This window comes from Lissotriton vulgaris, chromosome 4_1 (assembly GCF_964263255.1).
Source record: "Lissotriton vulgaris chromosome 4_1, aLisVul1.2, whole genome shotgun sequence".
In the NCBI taxonomy this organism is placed as follows: domain Eukaryota; kingdom Metazoa; phylum Chordata; class Amphibia; order Caudata; family Salamandridae; genus Lissotriton; species Lissotriton vulgaris.
The window spans coordinates 1,719,602,297-1,719,626,192 of NC_141691.1; the positions used below are offsets into that span (position 1 = coordinate 1,719,602,297).

A 23,896-nucleotide genomic window follows, 5' to 3' on the forward strand; every position below is an offset into this window, starting at 1 on the left:
TGTTTACTTCTTCCTCTATCCTTCTTCCTTTCTTCTTCCCACACCGAAGGTGCTGACAACGGATGCCAGCTGGAAGGAGTGGGGAGCATGTCTGGAGACAAGCAAATCCAGGGCATATGTGCTCGCCAAAGCATGTCAAAGTCTTTCAATTATAATGATCTAAAGGCAGTCTATTCAGCTCTGCTACATTTTGCCACAGAGTTGTTGGATCAGGTGCTCATGATCCAATCTGACAACCAAGCAGTAAAGCATATATAAACACCAAAGGGAGATTGGGGTCCCCAATAATTGGCTATCAAGCTTAAGAGATTTGTTCAATGGGTCCATGCACTGCACTCAGTATATCTTCAGGAAGGGATAATTTACTTGTAGATCACTTGAAACGCTTCTTCCCTCCCTTGTAATCCCTAAATTTGGATCACAACTATTTCCTCTACATAGTGAAAAGGTTTGGGAGCCCATTGCTGCATTTTTCATATGGGAGGAGAATGCCCAATTTCCAAAATTTTGCAGTGTCCATCCAGTTATGAAACCTTGGGCATTAGATATTTTTTATTTATTTTATATTATGCGTTTTTATATAGCGTGGACTTTCCCCGAAGGTGTCAGAGCCCTTCACAATGGAACAGTACTGATACATGAGGAGAAGATTACAAGTGAACAAATTACAAAAGCAAACGTTAAGTTACATAAGGCAAAAGTGACAATTGTGAGCAAACAAAGTACAAATTGAGGTATAGTACTGCAATATATGGCAGACACTCAAACACAAGAACAAACGTTATGTAGGCAATGGTGGCACTTGTGCAAGTATCTAAAGCACACAAAATGTAAGAGGTAGCAAACAGTGTGTTACAAGAGAAAAGTGACGAGTGCATGTTACAAAAGAGTATCAAACACAGGTAGCAGGGTAATACTGCAATAAATGGCAGACACTCAAACCACAAGAACACACTGGGAAGGCACTTCCATAGTTATGGAGAATATACATTTCTATAATGGAAGGTCTTCCTTCAGATAATAGAGAGGTTGTGAATTCAATTTAGAAGTGTGTTTGAAGGAGAAAAACTTTGAGGTCAGTTTTTAAGGCCTGGGAGGAGGTGGTGGTCCGGAGCTGAGGCGAAAGTGAGTTCCAGATTCTCACGGCGTTCCCTGAAAAGGATGGGCCATCGATTTTCCTTCTTGAAAGTGGGAGGTTCAAGCAGTACATTTTCCGCATTACGTGATGGTCTAGATTCTCCAGAGAGTTTCAGTTTATTAGCCAGGTAGCGAGGAGAGGAGGAGTGAAAGGCTTTGTGGGTGATACAGGCAGTCTTGTAGATAGATCTTGCCTCAATGGGAAGCCATCGGAGGGTGGATTACATGGGTGTGATGTGGTCGCTTCTTTTGGCCCCATAAATGAAACGAGCTGCTGAAAGGAGTACAGATTTAAGGGGGACAGGTGGGATTTGGGGAGGCCAGTAAGAAGAGAATTGCAGTAGGCTTTATGCGTTCCTCCAATTCAGTCCAGATAGTCTGGCTTGACTCCAGATAGGGCTCTGGAGCTTGAGGGGTTACATCTAGATTCCTTGGGGTGTTCAAGAGACGTTGCCCGCTTAATCCAAAAGTCTAGACACCTGGCGAATCTAAGACTATTTGGAAGGCATTGGAACTCTTTTTAATTTGGTGTGTGAAGAGATCTGGAGATCGAGTTTCTTGTGATTCACTCAAGATGTTGGATTTCCTAATGACAGTAGTGGCTGCTTCCACTCTTTGTTGCCAGGAACAACCAGAAAATGTGTGATGACATTTTGTTTCAGCAGAAAGCGTGATATAATCAGGACGTTTTGTGGGCTGAATTCTACTATATGATGTCTTCTCAAGAAACAGAAGTTGTCAATTTGTGTAGTTTATTTTAGTTTTTTTTACTTTGGAAAACTACTTCTGCTCTCCGAAATGTAATCTCCCCCAGTAAGTACTGTAAATAGGAAGATCTGAATTCAGAGTAATGAAGATCATCGGTAAGTAACCAGGTCTATTGTGATGTTTGTAGGAGCAAATTCACTTGGATAAAGGTGCATTTCATTTGCTTGTGGCATGTAATAGCACTGGAGCATTCTGAAGTTACAAGTTAGGTAAAAAGGAGGGTATGAAATGCAAAGCAATTCAGCAAATTCAGTAGGTTTTATTCTTTTCCTGTAGATTTATATTTGTAAATCTAGGTTATAATAACATTTACTAAACTAGCAACTCGGTTCAACCTAAGAATGAAAAAAATGAAAGAATGAATATCATTTATAGAGAGTAGATGCTCCCCAATGCTTCAGTTTATTTTCATCTTGACATGCATATACAGTAAACAGCTAACTGCTTGCCTAATCTGGTGGAATTAAAAAAATAGCAGATGGGTAAGGGGAAGTAGGTGATATTTCTTACCAATGCCTTCATTTTCTTGAACTTCAAATCGCGTCAGGGCTTTTTCACACACCGGTGGATTGTCATTGATGTTCTCAACATTTACTACAACTTCTACTGGGCGTTCCAGCCAATTTCCATTCTTATCTTTTGCAGATGCAAAGAATACATACTGAAAATTAAAAAAAAATCGTATCAGATAGTTCAAAGTTACATGTTAATCTTAACCATGACAGGTCAGTGTTTGTGCTATAATAACCATTAATATCAATGCTATTAGGATAGAAGTCATTTGCAATCTCTTAGTAGTTCCTAGCGGCACAATATTTAGCTTTTTCATAGAGCGCTAAAGCTCCATGGAAGCTGCTTTTTCCGGTATATTAGACAAGGGGTTGAACAAAGGTTTTTAAAATTAATGTGAGTTGACCACTTGCTTCAGTTTACCATTGACTTCCCTACTGAAGATGGAGCTGTTTATTTATATTTGTTCAATTGGTCAGATGGAAGTTTATACCTGGGTTTTCCTAGACAATGATTGGTGTTGGAGATATGGACTGTACTATCTTCACTAGTGAGTTGCGTAAATTGCTCCATTCTTAATCTGTCCGTGATAATTACAGCAGTCTACGCCTCATGTACTGAAGGTTTTTGTGGGTGAAAGCTTGTGAATAAAGCTTTTTGATGGCAAAAGCCTTTTTCATAAAATGTCCCTTTTATGAGTCATAAAAGTCTTTCCAATTCGTAAAAGGTGTTTTGCCACCCTTTACGAATCGCAAACAGTAAGGGGCGTGAAGAGGCCATTCCCTGCTCTTTGCAAGGCACTATGTATGTAATTTATCAAATGTTTGTGATCTCAACTGCATTTGCAAAACATTGAAAAGTTACCTCCTTCCCCGGTGCGGTGGGAACCGATTCGACAATGGAAAGCAATCTCTATGAGCCAGCTTTCATTTTAGAATTTTTTTTGAGAGACCTCAGGGGAGAAGATGCTATGCATATGGATCTCACCCTTGTCTAAGGTAAGTATAGCATAAAACCCACCACGACTGGAGGAAGTCACTTTGATAATTGGTGTTCCTGTAAATTCCAGAGGAGCAAAGTGAATATGTTTGCTAACTGTAGTAATTGTAATGCAAGTATTCTTCAGAATTCTATGCAGAAGAAAGGTTGGAAGAACCACTAAATATGTGAAGCTAAATTTAACCATAAAAAAATTAAACTAAAGTTTGACTATCAAGATAATTCCATTTAGCAAAGCTAATCTGGTTTTATTCTGATTGAATAACATACAAAAAACAAGTAGATGGGCAATGTGATGGAGCAGGACTGATGCTGGTTAGTGACAACAGTGTAAGGTGCAAAGCTAGACAATGAAAAAGAGATAAAATGTTTGCTGTTTTTTACATTTCTATTTAATTTTCTTCACGTTTTTTCATAGGTAGAGTTAGTCTCATTTATTGTGAAGTGCTTCTCCCAATCCTCTTCCGAGGCAGCCATTATATACTTATACTACTGGAATACCCATATTCCTAGAAATGCTGGATTGCCCCTTATTTCTCCTTTGGTTAACTGTAGTAATTGGGCTGGTGAGCACAAACAGCAATACTCGACTTGATCTTATTTGTGGGCACCTATCTGAAGGTCTCTGATATCTTGCTCAACTTACAGGGGAGGCACTGCTAGGCCTGCAGGAGATATCTTCCCCTTTCAAAGGAATCAACCTGAGGGTGCATGTGTACACAGGTTGACCTAGCAAGAAATGACAGCAATAGCTGTAAAACTAGTACAGACCACCAGCCAAAGACGACCCCAGGAAACTAATAGAGCCAATACTCTTTCAGTGGGAAAGGGCCTCCACATAGAATGCAAAACTCCAATCACTTCCCATCAAACATGTTCCTATTTGCTACATCCCAAAGGGACACCAAGGGAAAAACTACTTAAGATTACCAACAATCTACAAGCAAGAATGGAGAATTAACAGAACAAAGGTAATTTTTCCAAGCAACTTTCACAAACAGCCTCCCAGTGATGGTTACATGACCCCTCTGTGCAAGTAAACAATGCTGTAAGCCTGAACAGCCTTGGGAGGACGCGTAGAATTATGCCCACAAGCTACTTTGGGTAAACTTGAATACCCTGTGGAGGCAACCAAATGACTGACATCCTAGAGGGAAACAACTTCCATAATTTGCCAAAGAAACCTGTAAAGTTACTCATAGAATCCCAACGGCAGCTAGACCTATGAATTATTCTTAAATGTAAAAAAACACCAGAGTAATATATTGAGACTTCCTCAATGCCGACAAGCCGTTATTAAATGTATACTTCAAAGTCATCTGAAATTACATTTCTCCAATACTGAGTGTTGAAGTTGTGGAACATAGAATATATGCTCCAACTTCAGCCTGGCTCAAAGAAAGCAGATCTCAACTTATGACATACACTGAAGTAAACAAATTTGCTGGGAAATATGAACTGTAAACTTATACTTGAATGAGAGGTCAACAATGAGGCAAAAATCACCTTCAACATCATGAGATCATTGCAGTGGACTTACCCTACCCAATAAAGTCAAAGAGCCTGATTTATAGTTTGGTAGATGAGTACTCCACACAAACATATTACAAACATCATGAATATCCTGTCCGCCTTATTACAAGTGAAATATATTTATTTTGTCAACATTCTTGTTTACTTTTCAAGTAACAAATGAATAACAAGAAAATACAATACACCGGATGTCATTACTCCTCAACCCAGTGGAGTTGCTATTTCCAGTGTTACAGTGATCATCTGTAGAGAAGCAGACATAACCGAGTTGAAACAATCTTCACAAACTAAATCCCACCCTACCAACCCAACACCCAATAATAACAAAAATAAAAGAAGTGTAGTACATGAGGGAATAGGTCGTATCCAGAGTATACCGACAGCAATTCTCAGTGGTATTTTGGCGATGTCATAAGTCACTCATTCCCCCCACGGATTAGTACATTCAAAATTGGAGCAAATGGAGCGCCCTCATTCTGGCGGGACAGGCACACAGAGGTTAGCCCGTTGAAAGATATGACACCAGTGAGCCCCACATATACTCAAAATATTTGTAGGAGTCTGTCAGGACATCTGCTAGCCGTTCCATTGTTATTGCTTTCCACAGTCTGCCAGCCATTGGGTCAGAGAGGGGGCCTCCGTGAATTCCATGCAGCTGCCCTGCCAGTTTGGCCGCCCTAATCAGAGCCACATGATGGATTTGTCCCCATGTTTTTGGAATCGCAAAGAATCATTTCGTAGGCCTAAGAGTACAAACCCTAGCACCTCTGGTAGTGGATATCCTAAAATGTCTTTCAGCTGTGCCAGTATCTCTGACCAGAAGGGTTGGATCGTGGGGCTCTCCCACCAAATATGTTGAAAATCACACAGTAGCCCACAGCCCATCTAACAATGGTCTGACGTCATCTGGGGGAATATTTTCTTAAGTTCAGTAGGATAGAGATACTAATCAAATAATAATTTATAATACGCCTCCCTAAGCCCCATGAAATGGTTGAATTTGGGGATATCCCTCACCACTCCGGTCTATTGAGCTTCCGTAATGGAGCCATCTGGAACTCCCTCCCAGTAGTCTTTATATCGGGGCCAGCGAGTGTGTAAAATATCCAACAACAGGTTGTATAGAAAGGCAATAGTGCCCTTTGTACTGCTACTACGCTTCGCAAACTGCTCATTGGGTGTGAGCTCTCTTGTGGCTGCTTCCCACATGTCCGGGTGAGATATCCAATGTATTAACTGATTGTACTGGTAACGTTCTGTGGAGGGGAGGTGAAAGTCTTGGGCACAATTTTCAAAAGATCGAACATCCCAATTATGAAATAGGTCTGAGACTGTTAAGCAGCCCCCCACCCTCCACGCCTCAATGGGGCAGAGTTACAGTGCGGGTGGGAATGCCGGGTTTAAATGCAAAGGCAGGAGAGGAGAAGGGAAGGTAGTTAGCCCTTTGGCCCCAGTGACTGGGTCACACACTCTAAGAGTGGTGTGTGTGGGCATTTAGTGGACTGTCTTCTTCAATGAGTTTTGGGTGTTTTCTGACGATGTGGTGTCTGCCACTGGCCATCCTCCGGTGTGCACGACTGGGGGCCTGCCTCTCCGTCATTCCTTTCTGCTTCGTATTGCCCCGACTGCGGTGGCAGATCGAGGATACGCCTCGCTTCCTGAAGATTGGTGACATGTCTTGACTTGTTCTGAAGTTCAAAAACCAGGCCGAAGGGATATGTCCATCTGTATCGGATATTGTCTTGCCTGAGCTTGTCAGTGATAGGCTTGAATTGCGCACGTCTTGCCAGTGTCGCTGGGGCAATATCTTGAAAAAGGGCACATGAAACTCCTTAGAAGGATACATCGTTGGTAACCCTGGGCAAAGAACTATGCTATGCTCGCGTAGTTTGCGAAGTTTGCGCTACTTCGTACTACGCAAACTGCACGTAGCACAGCGCAAACACATGTAGTGTAGCGTAGCCTAGTGCAGCGGTCCTTTTTGTTTGCTCGCGGTCCTCAACGTCAACTTGGCGACCACGAGCAAGCAAAATGACATCCTGGTGAGACTTTTTCCTCGTTCGCGATCAGCAACATCAAGTTGCCGATGGCGAGCGTGGAAAATAAACCTCCTGGCGAGATTCTCAACATGGGGAGGTCAGATATCTCATTGAGAGTGGTCACATATGCTCGTGACCGCTTGCGATGAGAAACTACCAGTCCGTGTTGAGAAAGCTGCTGCTCGAGTAAAAATCTACTCGAGCGGAAGAAAACTACAGCTCGCACTGTGCAAGATGCCGTTTTCAATGGTTGGTCAGTGCCGGATGCTTGTCCGCACTGTGCAATCATTGAAAACGCCATCTTGCACAGTGCGAACAGGGTACTATGCAGTTCGTGTAGTGCTACGCGTAGCTTGCATAGGGCGAAGCGCACTTCACGCAGCTACGCATAGCGCTACTTCGCAAACTATGCCCATGGTTAATCATTGGCCTTTCGTGCCGCATGTAGGATGGCTTCCTTCACTTTCTAAGAATGTAGTTTGACCTGCAAATCCCTGGGGCGATGTTTCTCACCTTGCGTTTGGGGTATTACCCTGTGCACTCTCTCGATTTTCACCTTCAGGCCGGACTCCCTCAACAGTTCTGCAAAAAGGCCTTGGGCAAATGCCTCCAAATCCGGTCCCTCCGCTACCTCTTGCAGGTTCCGGATGCATATGTTGTCCCTACGGGATCTGTTTTCAAGGTCTTAATTTTTTATGACTGCAGATTTAAGTTAGTCATGTAAGAGCCCCACTGTATTCTCTAAGTATGGGCGCAAAATTCGTTCCACTCACGGATCTTGCGGATTTTCGGCAATTTTGCGCTCCGCGAATCTTGCGAAATTGCCGGAAAATCCGCAAATCCGCTCCCGGGCGGATTTTTTTTTTTGCACTTGCCCGAGTTGAAGCTCAAATTCAGTAACGTTTTAATCAGCCCAAAATATTTGTGAGCACGGTCGAGGCTGGGCAAGTGTGCTTTATCCCCATATCTGCTGTCGAAAATTTGCTGTAATACTTGAGGGAGGTCTTTGCATCCATGAGTTTCTCGAGCGCAACCCCCGTGTAGTTCCTGTGACCAGGAGGCTGCTTTCTCCGCACCTGCTGCCCTGCTCGCTCTCTGACCCTTTATACACAAGAGGCATGTGAACACGCATAGAAGCCCCGCCCATTTGGCCCTGCCCACCACACACTAGCGGTATGAAACATCTTTCCGCCCTTTCCCAACTATGATGGACAGCTCACTCAGGGGACCTCGGTGCCTTTTGGCGCTGTGGCAAAGCTACAGGCACACATGGTCACTGGAGACAAATCTTCTGGCCCTTTACGCAGCTGTAGTGTAGCAAAAGCACTATACATTTCACCAACAAGGTAGCACTTATTGATTAGCCAGTAGAAAGTACTCCAGTTGAGTAGAGGTACGGCACAACACAGTGGCATCTTCGTGGATAAATGTGCAGGCAGGATTCATTCTGGCACGATGATCCTGTCACAAAAATTAAACCTCAACAGGAAGCACTTACAGATATAAATAAAGCAGGTGCCCGAGTTGAAGCTCACATTCAGTAACACATTATAATCAGCCCAAACAACTAGTGAGCACCGTCGAGGTTAGGCAGGTGTGCTTCCTCCCTACATTTACTGTCTACAATTAGATGTAATCGTTGATGGAGGTCTTTGCATCCAAGAGTTTTTCGAGCCCAATCACTGTGACCAGGAGGCTGCTTCCTTCTCATCTGCTGTTCTGATCGGTCTCTGACCCTTTATAAACTAGAGGCATGTGAACTCGCATAGAAGCCCCGCCCGTTTGGCCCCGCCACACACACACTAGGGTATGCAGCGTCTTTGCGCCCTTTCCTCACTATGATGGACAGCTCACTCGAGGGACCTCAGCGCCTTTTGGCGCGGTGGCAAAGTTACAACTCTTCTGGCCCTTTACGCAGCTGCAGTGTAGGAAAAGCACTGTACATTTACCCAATGAGCTAGCACTTACTGATTAGCCAGTAGAAACAGAACTCTAGTATATATTTGTGCAAATCCGCGAGTTTGCGGATTTTCCAGCGTACTCTCGGATTTTTTGGCCATTTCGCGAGATTTCGGGGACCGCAAATCCGCAAAATTCGCCCATACTTAGTATTCTCTAGCCAGTTTGCCCTACCCTTCAAGTCATTGACTTTGGTCTCCAGGTCTTCGCTCTTGTACCTACTGCATCCACATATTGCTGGAGAGAAAGCAACCGGGTGTTAATGTCGGACCTCAAGGCAGCCAGATCCGTCTTGAGCTCCTCTCGTAACTCTTTTTTGAAGTCCCTTTACGAGGCCAGGAAATCATCTTTTGTGAGTGCCATGGTATCAGGCTCCGGCCCACAGGAAGACGGCCCTCTGGAATCAGCTGCAGTGAAGTAGCTGCAACCCTATTGTTCTGGGCCTTCTTTCATGTTATAAAGGCCAGGAGAGGATCACCCTGCACTGACACCACTAGAAGCCCAGTTACTGTTAGAGAGATTTGCTGTCTCGATGCGCCTCCAGAGGCCCCAGGTCTCATCGGCATCTTCACACCTCCCTCAGTGGCACCAGCCAGCACCGCTCGGTACCGGCACCACTCCAAGGCAGTATGCTGTAAGAGAGACTTGCTGTCTCGATGTGTCTCCAACTGTCCCAGCACCTCCACACCTCCCCCGATAACACCAGCCAGTGGCACCCGGTTGCTGCTGTGTTATGCCCCATTTAAAGTCGCTGCAAAATGTAGATTCACTGGCTCTGCTCATGAGGTAATGTTATCCTGCAATCGGAAGGCCACATTCAACCCCTCTCAGAGGCCCCAGTGTAACTGCCTTCCCCGATAGCTGCCATCTTAGGGTCAGGCAGTCGATAGTTGTCCGCCGCCCTCAATCTCTCCACTCTGGTAGGCCACGAGACCCGCCACCAGCCCGACACCTACCAGCAGAGACAGGCACAGCAGCGGGCCCCAGGTTCGTCTCCGCTTTAGTCGTCTCCAACCGACCGCTCCAATCAGGGCTCCGTCGGCTCTACGCGGCTCGGAACTCATCAGCGGGTGTCCCCAAAGCAGACCTAAGGTAGGAACTCCACCTCAATCGGATCTCAGATGTGTACGCCGGCCTGCTACGCCTCTCGGTCGCTGGGGTGCCACCACGTCTGCATCTCCTCTCGACGGTCGGCTGGCCAGGCGTTCCAGGATGCGCATCAGCAGCTCCATAGGCCCCGCCACATGGGTCATCCGGTCACAGTAATGGTCCACGGGTGTTCTTCCTCAGTTTCTTCTCCACTAAGTACCGGCAGGGAGTCAGCCCCCTTCTGTCCCGACCTCCAGACTCCCTCTGGTAGAGCATTTCCGGCCTTATTTTGGCAAACGCCACGGAGCCTTCATGGATCTCACCACACAGCCATCTTGGTTGGCCACGCCCAAGTGCATTATATTTTAATACACTTGCAAAGGGGTGGAAAGGATAGCTGTCACATTTGTTATAATGAACTGGCTGCCAAACTCTAAATCGGGCCCTAAGTCAACAGCTTTAGTGCTGTCACTTATAAACTACGGCAACAGATAAGGTTTACAAAGCACCTAAACAACACACTTCAACTAATCCAATTTGTTGCCAACAGAAAGGTTCAATGCCTAATGTTAGAATTGAAATGTCCTTGTTCTATTATTCATATTTTCTGTCTATATTAAATTAGCATAAATGGCGCCATTTTATTAGTAAACCCCCATTTTGTTGTTTTGATCGAAATCTATTCTTCTGTCATTTCCGCGAAACGGCCTTCTCTAGGTAATGTTTCTTTGGAGCTGAGTTCCGTTACACTAATGAATGCACTGTTCTTATTAGCGCTAACCTTCCCTTTAGATGTAAGCCTTTCCCAATTGTCTAGCGGTGGGTACAGGCAAGTTGTCCTTGACAAATAGATAAGGTAACTAGTACCGTTGTGCGGAGGGCGGTCAGGTGAGAGCAAGGCACTTCCGGCAGCATTGGAGCGGTTAGCGCTCTAGTGCTCTCACTTCTGGGGCTATTCAGGCGGAGCATCAGCCTTAGCAATGCTGCGGTAAGGTGACGATGGCAGTGTCCCCGACCAGCTTGCTTAAGAAGGTTGTTTAATTTGCGTTCCATGCTGTGTGTGATTTGAAATTTTAATTCATTGTACCTGTACTTGCCTGTCTTTTATTATTATATTCTGTGCCTGCTGAAAACTATCACGCCAGAATCTGCATTTAAAATCGCTATCTCACCGCTTTTCCCTACCTGATTAAATAGGAGGGGAAGCAGCTTTCTTCATTTTTCTTGGGGGCAGCAACAAGCCGAGGCTTTACTTCCTTCCTGCCCGCCCCGGTCCGACAGGGTAACTAGTACCGTTGTGCGGAGGGCGGTCAGGTGAGAGCAAGGCACTTCCGGCAGCATTGGAGCGGTTAGCGCTCTAATGCTCTCACTTCTGGGGCTATTTAGCCCTCGCCCCTCTTCGAGCGCGCAGCGGACGCGCGCAGCCGAAGACACGCCGAAGAGCAGCTAAAGAGCTGCCCGTCTGCGCCCGTCTACGCCCGTCCGCGACAGGACGGGGCAAGGGGACAATGGGTTCTCATCATCTGGATCCTTCATCTTCAGGGACTAATACTATCACGTACTCTGCCCAGGCTCTATTAAATCTACGATCTACACCTCAGGTAGGCTGTATGAGAGAATCCTGGCCATGTCCAGAGGGCCCCTTTTCATGTATAAACTGCCACTTTCAATCATCTCTCGCTAACCCCATTAACAAGGAAAATAAAGCAAAAATCACACAATTAGGTGGCCTAAAAAGTTTCCTTCTGAATGTTCGCTCCTTGCCCAAGCATCACCATGAGGTATGGGACCTTGTACATACGTTGCAGCCAGATATATGTTTCCTAACAGAAACCTGGCTGAAACCCCATACAGTCCCAGTGATAACCTTAGGGGTTCCTTTAGGCTATCAGTTCCTAAACTTAGATCGTCCTGAAAAAACAGGTGGAGGCTTGGCCATCATGTATAAAGAGGACTTGAAGGTCACTATATTGGAACAAAGGCACAGCCCACTATTGGAAACTATGATTTTTAAAATTAGTTCAGCTGCTAGAACCTTTTGGAAAAGAGCTTTAGTTTATCACCCCCCCAGGACCCAATCTGGGTTTTACCCTCTCCATCCTGTAGTTACTAGCCCCGTATTTCAAAGCCAAAGAAGATTTTATCCTTCTTGGTGATTTTAATGTTTACGTAGATAACCCCACGCAGTAGTGTGGCTCACTGGTTAGAGGTGGCAGACCCGAGAGCAGAGGACGGCCCGGGACCAGGGTTCGATTCCCGGCGCGGCAGGTTTCTGGACCAGGGTCAGCAGACTCGATAATTCTCTCGCCTCGGTGCCAACTCTGATCAGCGATCACACTCGGCAACTCTGGGCATTAGCTTGCCTCATCTTCACTAATGGCCCCACCAGACCGCCGGGGATGCCTGGTCTCACCCAGGAGATACCCATTAAGGGACCATCTCTCAGGGAAGCCAGGAAGGGTTTCGCAGCGGTCGAAGCGCCTTGGGACCCTCCGGGTAAGTAGTGCGCTATATAAATGCCTATACATTTACATTACATTTACATTAAACCCAGAAACTATATCTCTGCTTGCTGATTTAGCCACCCTAGGATTAGAGTTGCAGAATAGTGGACCAACACATATAGGGGGTCACACCCTAGATTTACTCTTTTCTAACTGTGCCAAGGTACAATGTTTATCCACTAGTGAGATCAGTTGGTCGGATCACTCTCTAGTGGAGTTCATCTTATTGGGTTTGAATAAACCCCCCCAAAGGACCCCTTCTCCGCCAATTTGGCGTCGACAGTGGCATAAGGTGTACTTGGAGGAGCTGCAGAAAATATGGAAACAACCTATCCTTACAGATAAGGACAGTGTGGAATCCGCACTGTCCAAATTCAACAACTCACTTATAGAAGCTGTTGATACACTGGCCCCTCTGAAGCTACATAAACAACATCCCCCCTCCAAACAAGAAGCCTGGTATACTGAAGTAATTAGAATAGAGAAGCAGGTATGTAGGAAGATAGAAAAAATATGGAGGAAAACTAGAACTGAGGAGAGCAAGAAAGCACATCAAGAGGCTCAGTCTAACTATTATAAAAAAATAAAACTGGCCAGGAAGAACAGTCTCACTCAGCAACTGGCAGAGGCAGGCAATTCATCGAGGGAGTTGTTTAAAATTTTACTGGCTTTCGTAAAACCGGTAGCCTGTGAGAGCCCTGACGAATTCTCACAATCCCTTTGCGATGATATTTCATGTTTTTTTGAAAATAAGATAAATTTGATTTATGATAAAATCATGGTGGCCTCCAGTAAAAGGAATACTATTTCTCCCCCTCCCAATCTGCCTGCATGCAGAGAGAACTCATTAATGTCCTTTCCAGCAATTTGTGCTCTACACCTTCCCCCCTTATCAGTCATATAAAATCGGGGTCTCCTGATGATTTTTTGCCTGCCAAATTGGTTGCACCCCTGAGCACCCTGCTTGGTCCTTTGATCCAATCAGTATTAAATCTTTAGCTTAGGGAGGGACAAGTGCCCTCGGAATGGAAGAAAGCGGTGGTGAACCGTATCCGAAAGAATGCAGCACTCCCATGGACAGACCTCTCTAATCTCCGGCCCATCTCCCTCTTGCCATACCTTAGTAAGATGACCGAGAAACATGTGAACACCCATCTATCTAAATATATCGAATCAGCGGAAGGTCTGGACTATTCTCAATCTGGGTTCAGGCCTAATCACAGCACAGAATCTGCCCTCCTTTCAGTGACCGATAACATCAGGATGCAACTGGATGGAGGGGGCTCTATGATTCTGGTGCTGTTAGATTTATCCGCTGCCTTCGATACGGTGTCACAGGAGGTACTTCTCGGTCGTCTAAGGGAAGTGGGCTTAGGAGGTACGGCGCTGTCCTGGTTGGAGAGTTTTCTTTCAGGCCGCTCACAAGAAGTCAGACTGGGCTCCCATCATCCCATCTCTAGGGAGCTCACCAAGGGAGTGCCACAGGGCTCATGCCTAAGCCCACACTGTTCAACGTGTATGTGGCCCCCTTGGCGGACATTGTAAGAACTTATGGGTTCACCCCGGTGTCGTATGCCGACGACACTCAACTTCTGTTCCCTTTTAAGACTCTTAAGCCCGCACTAAAAAAATCCTTTGCGGACGGAATGAGGGCAGTATCAGATTGGATGGCTTTAAATTAGCTCCAGTGCATTGTAGGCAAAACAGAGGTTATGCTGTTCGGGAGGCCTCGCATTTGTGGTCCCCTGAATGGTGGCCTCTGGACCTAGGACCAGCACCGAGCCCTAAACAGACTGTGAAAAACCTGGGAGTGCGATTAGATCAGGCACTACTACTTAAAGAACATGTTGGTCAAGTTGCCGGATCTTGCTTCCGTGTCATCGGACTACTACGACGGGTTTTTCCTTTCCTGCCTGATAGTCACAGGAAAACACTTGTCCAGACTTTGGTGATCAGTAGATTGGACTACTGTAATGGTCTGCTTTTCTCAGCCAATGAGGAACAACTCAATAGACTACAAGTAGTCCAAAACACTGCGGCGAGACTTGTCCTTAATGTCCAGCCCAGGACCTCCTCACGCCCCCTTCTGGATAAACTCCATTGGTTGCCGGTGCGGCAATGCATTAAATTTAAAATTTGCTGCACTATACACAGATTTTTGTTTGGCGCCGGCCCTAAATATTTGATTGGAAAATTTAACTCCTATACTCCGGGACGTTCTTTGCGTTCCAGTAAGCTACAAATACTTCAGATACCCAGGATTAGGAGATCTAGGCAGGGAGGACGAGCCCTCTCCTACAAGGGCCCAATCCTCTGGAATTCACTACCCCCCACTCTGAAACAAACCACTAATTATTGATCCTTCAGGAAATCATTAAAAACGTACTTATTCTCGACTTCCTAAAAACTATAAATTATCAATCATCCTATAGACCATGGACCAACTGGGCAATCCTTAACTAAAAGCGCAAGCACGGAGATAACCCTTCGGGGGTCGAGTCCTGCGCTATATAAGAATATAAATAAATAAATAAATAAGGTGTGCCCGGCCTCAGAATCGAAATTACTCCTTTGTAATTTAATGACCAGCTGCATCTCCTTGGAAATTCCATGGTAAGGGAGCTTACTTTGTTTTCGAAGTGTACATAATGTATCTTTATGTTTGCTGAAGTCAGTCCCTCGGCACCTATCGCAGGAGGCTGGTGAGACTGGGCTCCGCTGCAGCGCAATTACTTATAAATAACTTGGTTTGTATTCTCTACTGTTTCACCCACTCTTCATTTCTTGGAAGGCTGAGAAGTCATCACGAGTGACTCCGGTGGCCCGATTCGGGTCACTTCCTGCAGTTGGCGGACAAACAGGGACTCCATCGGGCCCACCCATCTCACCCGCAACCGGGTGTGGAGGATGGGGCCGCGTCATGTCGGATGGGCTGATCGGGGATCCTCACAAGACAGGGCTTACCTCTTGCTGCTGCCCCACTTGTCTGATCGAGCGGTGCCTCGCCCCGTGCTCATCTCAAGGCTGGGGTCCTGAAAGGCGAAACAATTGGATCTGACCGCTTGTTTAGAAGAGTTGGCAGTGTAGTTTGTCTTGATTTTTGGTGAACAGGTGAGTTTGTCTTGATTTTTGGTGAACATAGCGCCATTTTGAATAATCTTGGGTACAGTCTGGGGACCATTTCTTGGCATGCTTGAACTTGTTAGGTCTGTTGACCGTTTAGACCCAGAGGAGCAGCGGACACTCTGCCAGGCAGCTTAATGGATTTGGCATACTCTTGAAAATGCCTGGGGCTTGAGCCTGTCTCTTTGGTGCAGTCTGAGGGCTGAATTTTTGTTTCCTTTGTTTGATGTGGTCTGAGGACCAACTTGTATAATAATAAAACATTTAAAAAGATGGGGGAGGAAGTATATTTGCAAGTTGTTCGTCTGGTACGGTTAGTGAACATGTCTTATATTAAGATGCCTTGCTTGGGCAAATTGTGGTGTTTGGGGTGGCGTTGTTGTTTATCTGATGCTCGACTGGAGGAAAGACAACCTGCATCGCTGGAAGGCACCCCGAACTTTGACATGTTCATAAAGAATGGCATTGGCATTATTATGTTTCGTACATTGGGGTACAAATATACGAGAGACAATGCTGAGCTCCAGTGGCCACTAACAGGTACCTTTGATGAACAAACACTGAATTTCCTGCAGGATAAATTGTTTTCAAATCAAAGTAGGCAGTCGATGTTTAATTCTCTCCAGGTATTGCAAAAGGAAGCTAAGCAAAGGCGTATGAAAGCAGAAAAAGAGGCCCAGAGAGGAAAAATGCTGTCAGTGAATCAGAAAGCAGTAGCGTATGATAGAGAGAAATGGAAAATGGTATAGAGTGTGCTGATAGAAAGTTTTGATTGCACTGCAACAAATCTTATGTCGCCCGAGAGGAAGGCGATACATTTGTGAAGGAGTTGTTAGACTCTCGACCCCCACCTCCCTATGCACTGCAGAGAATATACCCTGTTATCCCAAAGTCTCAGTGTTACGCAACTCCTGCTTCCACCTCTGTCTCTTCTGCCCTTGACTGACTACTTCAGCTACACCACCTCCTGCCTCTGTTTTATCTTTACCTGCCGCAGATGCACTGGTTGCAAGTCTCCCTGCTACGCCTATTGTTTAAGTTCCATCCCACACACCCTCAATGCAGCCATTAATAACACTAGTGCCTACCCCTTCATCAATTGTGTCTTCCTCAAGTGTCTCTTTCCCGTCATTGCTGAGTATGGGGACGCTGGTGCGTGGACCGGATGAAGGGAATTGGGCAACAGCCTGAGAATGAATGGGACGGGTACTGATTTGATCTGATGTGGGGCATAAGGAGAAAAATATGGTGGCTGATCAGGCCGCAGAGTGGGCCCGGAATCTGATTTATAGCGTGGAGGATGTGTGGAGTGTGGTGAAAGATTATGAGCTGTTTAAGCAGCAGCATGCCCTCAAGCATATATCAGCCCCAATAATAAGGTTGTTGGAACAGTGTTTCAATAGTGTCGCGCCTCAGATAATCTATGACATCGGATCTTATCTTATCTTATGGGGGTTTTGTATAGCGCTCTGTCACCTTAAGTTTCCTGGCGCTGATTGAGTGCTGAGGGGTGTAGGCGCGGGGGTCTAGTTGGACTGTGTGAAAAGACAAGTTTTCAGGAGTTTTCTAAATTCCAAAAGAGAGTTGGAAGATTTGAGCGAGAGGGGCAGCGGATTCCAGAAGTTGGGGGCCAAGTGAGCGAATCTACGGCCGCCAATTTTTTTCGCTTGAGGGGGGGGGGGGAAATAAGAGCTGGTGATGAGAGGACCGTAGGTTGCGTACCGGACAGTAAGGGGTGACCAGGGATTTAAGAAAGGCGGGAGGAGTCCCAGAAACAGCTTTGAATGCCAGGCAGCCGATCTTGAATGCAGCCCTCTGTGTGACCGGCAGCCAGTGGAGTTTGCGAAGTAATGCCACTTCGGGGTTTTGTAGGCCAGTCTATCTGCCTGGATCTGTACAATTTGGAGCCTATGAAGAAGGGATTTAGGTAGGCCATGGTACAGAGAGTTTGAAAAATCCAGGCGGGAGAGCACCAGGGCAATCAGGACTTGTATCAAAGCCTCAGGTGTAAGGAGGTGGGAGACTTTCCTGATTTTTCTGAGCTGAAACATGTATGATGACACAACAGCACCCACCTGAGGCTTAAGAGAAAGCTCTGTGTCGATAATGACCCCAAGACTCTTTGCTGACTTGGCTGGAGCAGGCGGGGAGCCAAGCTCCTCCAGCCAGAACTGTGGACCCCAGTAGGTGGGGCTGTTGTTCGGGAGAATTAGCTCTGTTTTCCCCGGATTCAGGTTGAGCTGGTTGAGATTCATCCATTGTTGGATGTGTAGCATGACCGCTTGACAGTCAGAAGCTGCATTTGGAGTGTTGAGAGGGAAGATGATTTGCAGATCGTCTGCATAGTTGAAAACGGTGATGTCCCACCTTTTCAGGGAATGAATGAGTGGTTGGAGATAAAGGTTAAAAAGCAGAGGGGACAGGGATGATCCCTGAGGCACTCCACAGATGGATGGTTCCTTGGCGGCCGTGAAAGGGCCTAAGCGGACCGCCTGGGTTCTGCCCGACAAGAAAGATTTGAGCCAGGCAGAGGCCAAACCCTGGATGCCAGCCTGCTCGACACGGTGGAGAAGGATGTTATGGTCCACCGTGTCGAACGCTGCCGACAGATCCAATAGGGCGAGCGCCTGAGGTGCCCCTTTATCGGCATTACCCCTTAGAGAATCCATGACTGCCAGGATCACAGCCTCGGTGGAGTGGGCTGGTCTGAAGCCGGCTTGGTTGGGTTCGAGGTAGTTGGAGCACTCGATAAATTGAGAGAGGCAACTGGTGACGTGTGCCTCCAGAAGTTTGGATAGATAGGGCAAAAGGGAAATAGGCCGATAGTTGGAAAGGTCCTCTGGGTCGGCACCGGGTTTTTTAGCAGGGGCAGGGGCACCAGAACAGCTTCCTTAAAGGAATTGGGCACTGTGCCCGTCTCAAGGGAGGTGTTTAACAGAGGCAAAATGCAGTCCGGCAGAGCCAGGCAGATGTCGTGAAACACGGAGGGGGGACAACAGTCGTTGGGCGAGCCCGATTTGACTCGAGCAACGAGTTTGGCTAAAATATTAGAGTCAAGGGTAGGAAATCATGATAGTGAGAATGGGTTTCCAGAAGAGGGGACTGATATGGTAGCAGAGGGAGCAGGGGGAATAGTATTCTTAATCTTGATGATCTTATCGATGAAGAAACTATTTAGGGCGTTGCAGGACTCTTGGGTAGGGGTCTGAGAAGGGAGGATTCTGGCGTCGGACGTGAGCTCACTCATAACTGTAAAGATCTCCTTGGACTTATTAGGGGCTGTGAGGATCCTTTCAGAGATATATGAGGATTTTGCTGCTATGATTGCACTTTTGTATTTTTTCCGTGCAGTAACGTATAACTCTGTCGGTGGGCGAGTAGTTACGTCTCCACCTACGTTCAGGCTGGCGCAGTTCAAGTTGCTGAGTTTTCAAGGTGGTATTAAACCACCTGTGTGATATGCTGTGCCTGGAGCGAGGTAATCTGGAGAGGGGGGCAAAGTGGTTGCTGGCCTTGGTGACCCAGCTGGAGAAATCCTCCTCCAGTGTGTGGACAGTTGCGTCTCTGCGTGGCGGGGGGCGGGTATCAGCCAAAAATGAGAGAAAGCCTTGGGAGTCAAGAGCGCTCCATTTGCGGGCGGCCCCACCTGTCAGAGGAGGAACCTTTACATGACCCCTGACAGTGATCATGGTGTCGATCATGTGATGGTCCGACCAGATACAGGGAGTGATCACGGGACAGGAGAGCGTAAGGTTATGGGTCCAGATGTGATCTAGAATATGGCCCCTGATATGGGTGGGAGAAGTGACCCATTGGGTCACATTAAGGGTAGAGAGAACTTCAAAAAGCTCAGCCGCATGAGGGCCAGTGTCGCAGTCGTTGTACCAATAGTTGAAGTCACCAAGGACAGCAACTCGGGCAGATGAAGTGATCAGGTTGGCTAGCTGTTCGCTGAAGGCAACAGGAAACAGAGGCATAGGGTGGTGGGGGCGATAGAGAACGATAAGGGTAAGAGCTCCCTCTCCAGTTTCCAGGCTGATGATGAGGTTGTCCACATCAGCGAGGATAAAGGAGGATGTGGAAATGAATTTGAACTCCTTTCGTATGACAGCTGCCACCCCTCCGCCAACCCGACCAGAGTGTCGGTTCGTGTTAAGCATGTAGTAGTCGGGGGCAATGCTGCCAGGATGTCGGGGAGAGAATCGTCAGTCAGCCAGGTCTCAGTGGTTAGGAGAATGTCGAGTCTTTCATCAGTGAACAGGAGAAAAATGTCGGCCTGGTGTTTTACAAATGAACGTGTGTTTAAGTATAATACACGGATATGCGTTTCAGTAGTGCTGAGGCAGGCAGGGGGCTTGCAGCTAGGACATAGGAGTGAAGCTTTACGCGCAATGCCAAGTGAAGAGGCACGGTCCAGGCTTGCCGGAGAAAGAACGCAGTGTCCGGATTGTAGTGTCCTGAGGGCAGAGGGAGAATAAGTGAGGGGAGTGACAGCATCCCTAGCCCCTGGGCCCGTCCGGCCGCGGACGGGCGCAGACGGGCAGGACTCTGGCACAACTCCGGCACAGGTTCGGCGCGACCGCTGAACGCGTCCGCTGCGCGGAGGCATGGACATCCCCTTCAATGCGCAACTAGAGCGCGAGAATTAGAGCCACACACAATATGGCCGCCGCTATTCTGTACCTGGGACCAACTCCACAGCGTCAATACTCGGCTGGGAGTGGCCCAGGGCAGCGGGAAGGAGGGGGAAGAAGTCAGCGGTGAGAAGCTTATTAAATCAAGCAATTTAAGGAAATGTTGCAAATGATTTTAAAAAGCGCCGTATTACACAGGTAAACGATTTACAAGTAAAATTAAAACAGAGCAACACAACCTCCCGGCTTCCGCCTCAGGAGGGCCACAAACACCAAGTCAATTGAGCGCCGGGTTGGAGGAAGCCCCTTTTATGCGCAACTAGAGCGCGAGAATTAGAGCCACACACAATATGGCCGCCGCTAGTCTGTACCTGGGACCAACTCCACAGCGTCAATACTCGGCTGGGAGTGGCACAGGGCAGCAGTAAGGAGGGGGAAGAAGTCAGCGGTGAGAAGCTTATTAAATCAAGCAATTTAAGGAAATGTTGCAAATGATTTTAAAAAGCGGCGTATTACACAGGTAAACGATTTACAAGTAAAATTAAAACAGAGCAACACAACTTCCCGGCTTCCGCCTCAGGAGGGCCACAAACACTCAGTCAATCGAGCGCCGGGTTGGAGGAAGCCCCTTTTATGCGCAACTAGAGCGCGAGAATTAGAGCCACACACAATATGGCCGCCGCTAGTCTGTACCTGGGACCAACTCCACAGCGTCAATACTCAGCTGGGAGTGGCCCAGGGCAGCGGGTAGGAGGGGGAAGAAGTCATCAGTGAGAAGCTTATTAAATCAAGCAATTTAAGGAAATGTTGCAAATGATTTTAAAATGCGCCGTATTACACAGGTAAATGATTTACAAGTAAAATTAAAACAGAGCAACACAACCTCCCGGCTTCCGCCTCAGGAGGGCCACAAACACTCAGTCAATCGAGCGCCGGGTTGGAGGAAGCCCCTTTTATGCGCAACTAGAGCGCAAGAATTAGAGCCACACACAATATGGCCGCCGCTAGTCTGTACCTGGGACCAACTCCACAGCGTCAATACTCGGCTGGGAGTGGCCCAGGGCAGCGGGAAGGAGGGGGAAGAAGTCAGCAGTGAGAAGCTTATTAAATCAAGCAATTTAAGGAAATGTTGCAAATGATTTTAAAAAGCGGAGTATTACACAGGTAAACGATTTACAAGTAAAATTAAAACAGAGCAACACAACCTCCCGGCTTCCGCCTCAGGAGGGCCACAAACACTCAGTCAATCGGAGACCGTGTGTATGCTGCCAACATGGCTCCTAATTAAGTTTTTAGTAATGTTACCGCACTGATTAGTTATCGAGGTAGGTTATTTACAGAAAACCCCACCTATAGTGTCCCAGATCCCAATTAGGAAAGTACACCCTATTTTCCACCCTGAGATACCGAAGCTGCATAATCAGCATGATCCCCTTATCAGACAGCGAGTAGAGGCCCACTTTCAAGAACAATGGGTTTACACTCCATGGAAAAGTAGTGAGGTTTTAGCTCTTAAGGGTCAGTTGTCAGATCCTAGGAAAAACCTGACTGCGTATTACAAAGAATTGACAGAGGCCGCCTCGTTGACAGTGATGACGTTGGCAGATGTTGAGATGTTTTTCGGACTGTTGGTGCCAGTGGATATTTGGAGACAGATGTATACACAGGGCCATGCTATGGAGTTGGGTGGCACTTGAGAAGAGGTTAGGGCATGGGATAAGGTGAGGAAGCCTAGTAAAAAGCCTAGGGCTGGGATATTAGCTTTACCGAGTCGTATTATTACTTACATGCATTCCCTCATCCCACCTAGACGAGTAGATTTGGACAAGATAGCAGCATGTTGTCAGAAGAAAGATGAAAGTGAGTCTGATTTTTTTTCTAGGTTTGGAGGTGTGTTTTGGGATTTCAGTGGGCAGGACTTGCCAATAGAGGGAGGTGTCCGATGGTTCATTAACAGATTTGTTACGAACCTGCTTCCCAAGATTGCGTCTTGGTTGCAGGCTTCAGAATGCAATTGGACTACATCCTCCCCTTCAGTGATATTGAGTATGGCACAGTATTATGAGCCTAGGAAGAATGAAGAGAAGGAAAAGGTGGAGAAGAAGACTAAAGAATTGAAGACATAGGTGTTGATGTAGCAGGCAGGTATGGGGAACAGCAAGGACGTGGTTTCAGTTTGGCTTAACAGTTGCCCCGCACTAGCAGGAAGGGTGCAGCTGTGGGGCTGAATCAATGTGCGTATTGTAAATAGGAGGGGCATTGGCAAAGTGAGTGCCCGGAATCGTTGCAGAAAGTTCTAGCCCCCAGAGGACGGGGTCTTAGCGGGTGGGGTCGTGGTCGATGTGGTCGTGATGGAGTCCAGCCAGATGCAGGGTTGTTCTGATCAGAACTATTTTGATGACCCTCAAGGAAGGCAGTATTAACACGATGATTATGATATGGATGAGGAGACAGGGATGTCCTACAACTAGGACTGCCAGGGACAATGTGAGGGACCAGTTCAGATAACTGTAGATCAGTGTGGTCCTTATGTCACAGTGGATTTGCATGGCTTAGATAAAAAAACTTTTGGTGGATACAGGTGCAATGAATAGCTCTGTTTCTCATTCACTGGTCCCCAGGGCAGCTTGGTCTTGCCAAAGTAATGATTCAATAGGTTTTTCTGGCGTACCGGTCTTGAGCCCCATTTCCAAACTCCTTGCTTTGACTATTGGCTCTTTTACCATAGATTTGCAATTCTTATTGACTACCGATTGTGTAGAGAATTTAATGGGACTAGATCTGTTGAAGAAGTTGTATGCTACAATTTCTTGTTCCCCTGATGGCGTCTATATGACAATAGGACCAAATGTGACTACTAGCACCAAATAGTGTTTTTCAAAAGATGCGCCACTCCCTGCTGAATTCAAGGAGGTGCCGCCCACACTGTGGGCTACAGGTTATACAGACATAGGGTTGTTGCAGACATTTGCAGTTTCTATTAAGGTAAAATACAATGCTGTGTTGCCTTATATTCCTCAGTACAAAATACCGCAGGCAGGGGAGTGAGCTCTGTTGCAGATTATACAGGATTTGATTAAGTCGGGTGTAGTTGAGGAGACAGCAGCGAATGTGTGTAATAACCCTATTCTCCCCATCCTTAAGAAGGCACCTTTGGATCCCTCTGATGCTCATCCTGATGTCTATTATTTTATAATCGATTTGCGTAAGTTTAATAAAATAGTGGTTCCTCAGTGTCCAGTGGTACCCGACATCACCACCCTTCTGACGATCATTCCTTCCACTGCCAAATTCTTTTCTGTGATTGATTTGAAAAATGCTTTCTTTAGCATTCCCATTCATCCAGATAGCAGGCACCTTTTTGGGTTCACTCTGGCCAGCAGAAGCGATCTGATTCTGTCGCGATCCTCAGGGGTATACTGAAAGTCCTAGTATATATAGTCAAGCTTTAAAAAGACAATTGGATTCCCTCACACTTCCCTCAGGTAATGTATTGCTACTGTACGTCGATGACCTCCTGATAGCTTCTGACACTGAAGAAAGTTGCAAAGATGCAACAGTCAAATTATTACTGCATTTGGCACCGCACAGACATAAAGTG

At 46.6% G+C, this 23,896-nt stretch overlaps 1 protein-coding gene across 1 annotated transcript in view; it reads right to left on the reverse strand.

Annotated features, from left to right (window-relative positions):
• Positions 1–23,896, reverse strand: part of CDH17 (cadherin 17) — a 405,204-nt gene that overhangs the window by 141,260 nt on the left and 240,048 nt on the right. Inside the window, exon 9 of the mRNA XM_086965999.1 lies at positions 2,416–2,566. Coding sequence (XP_086822125.1) covers positions 2,416–2,566 — 151 coding nt within the window. The remainder of the gene's footprint in view (positions 1–2,415; positions 2,567–23,896) is intronic.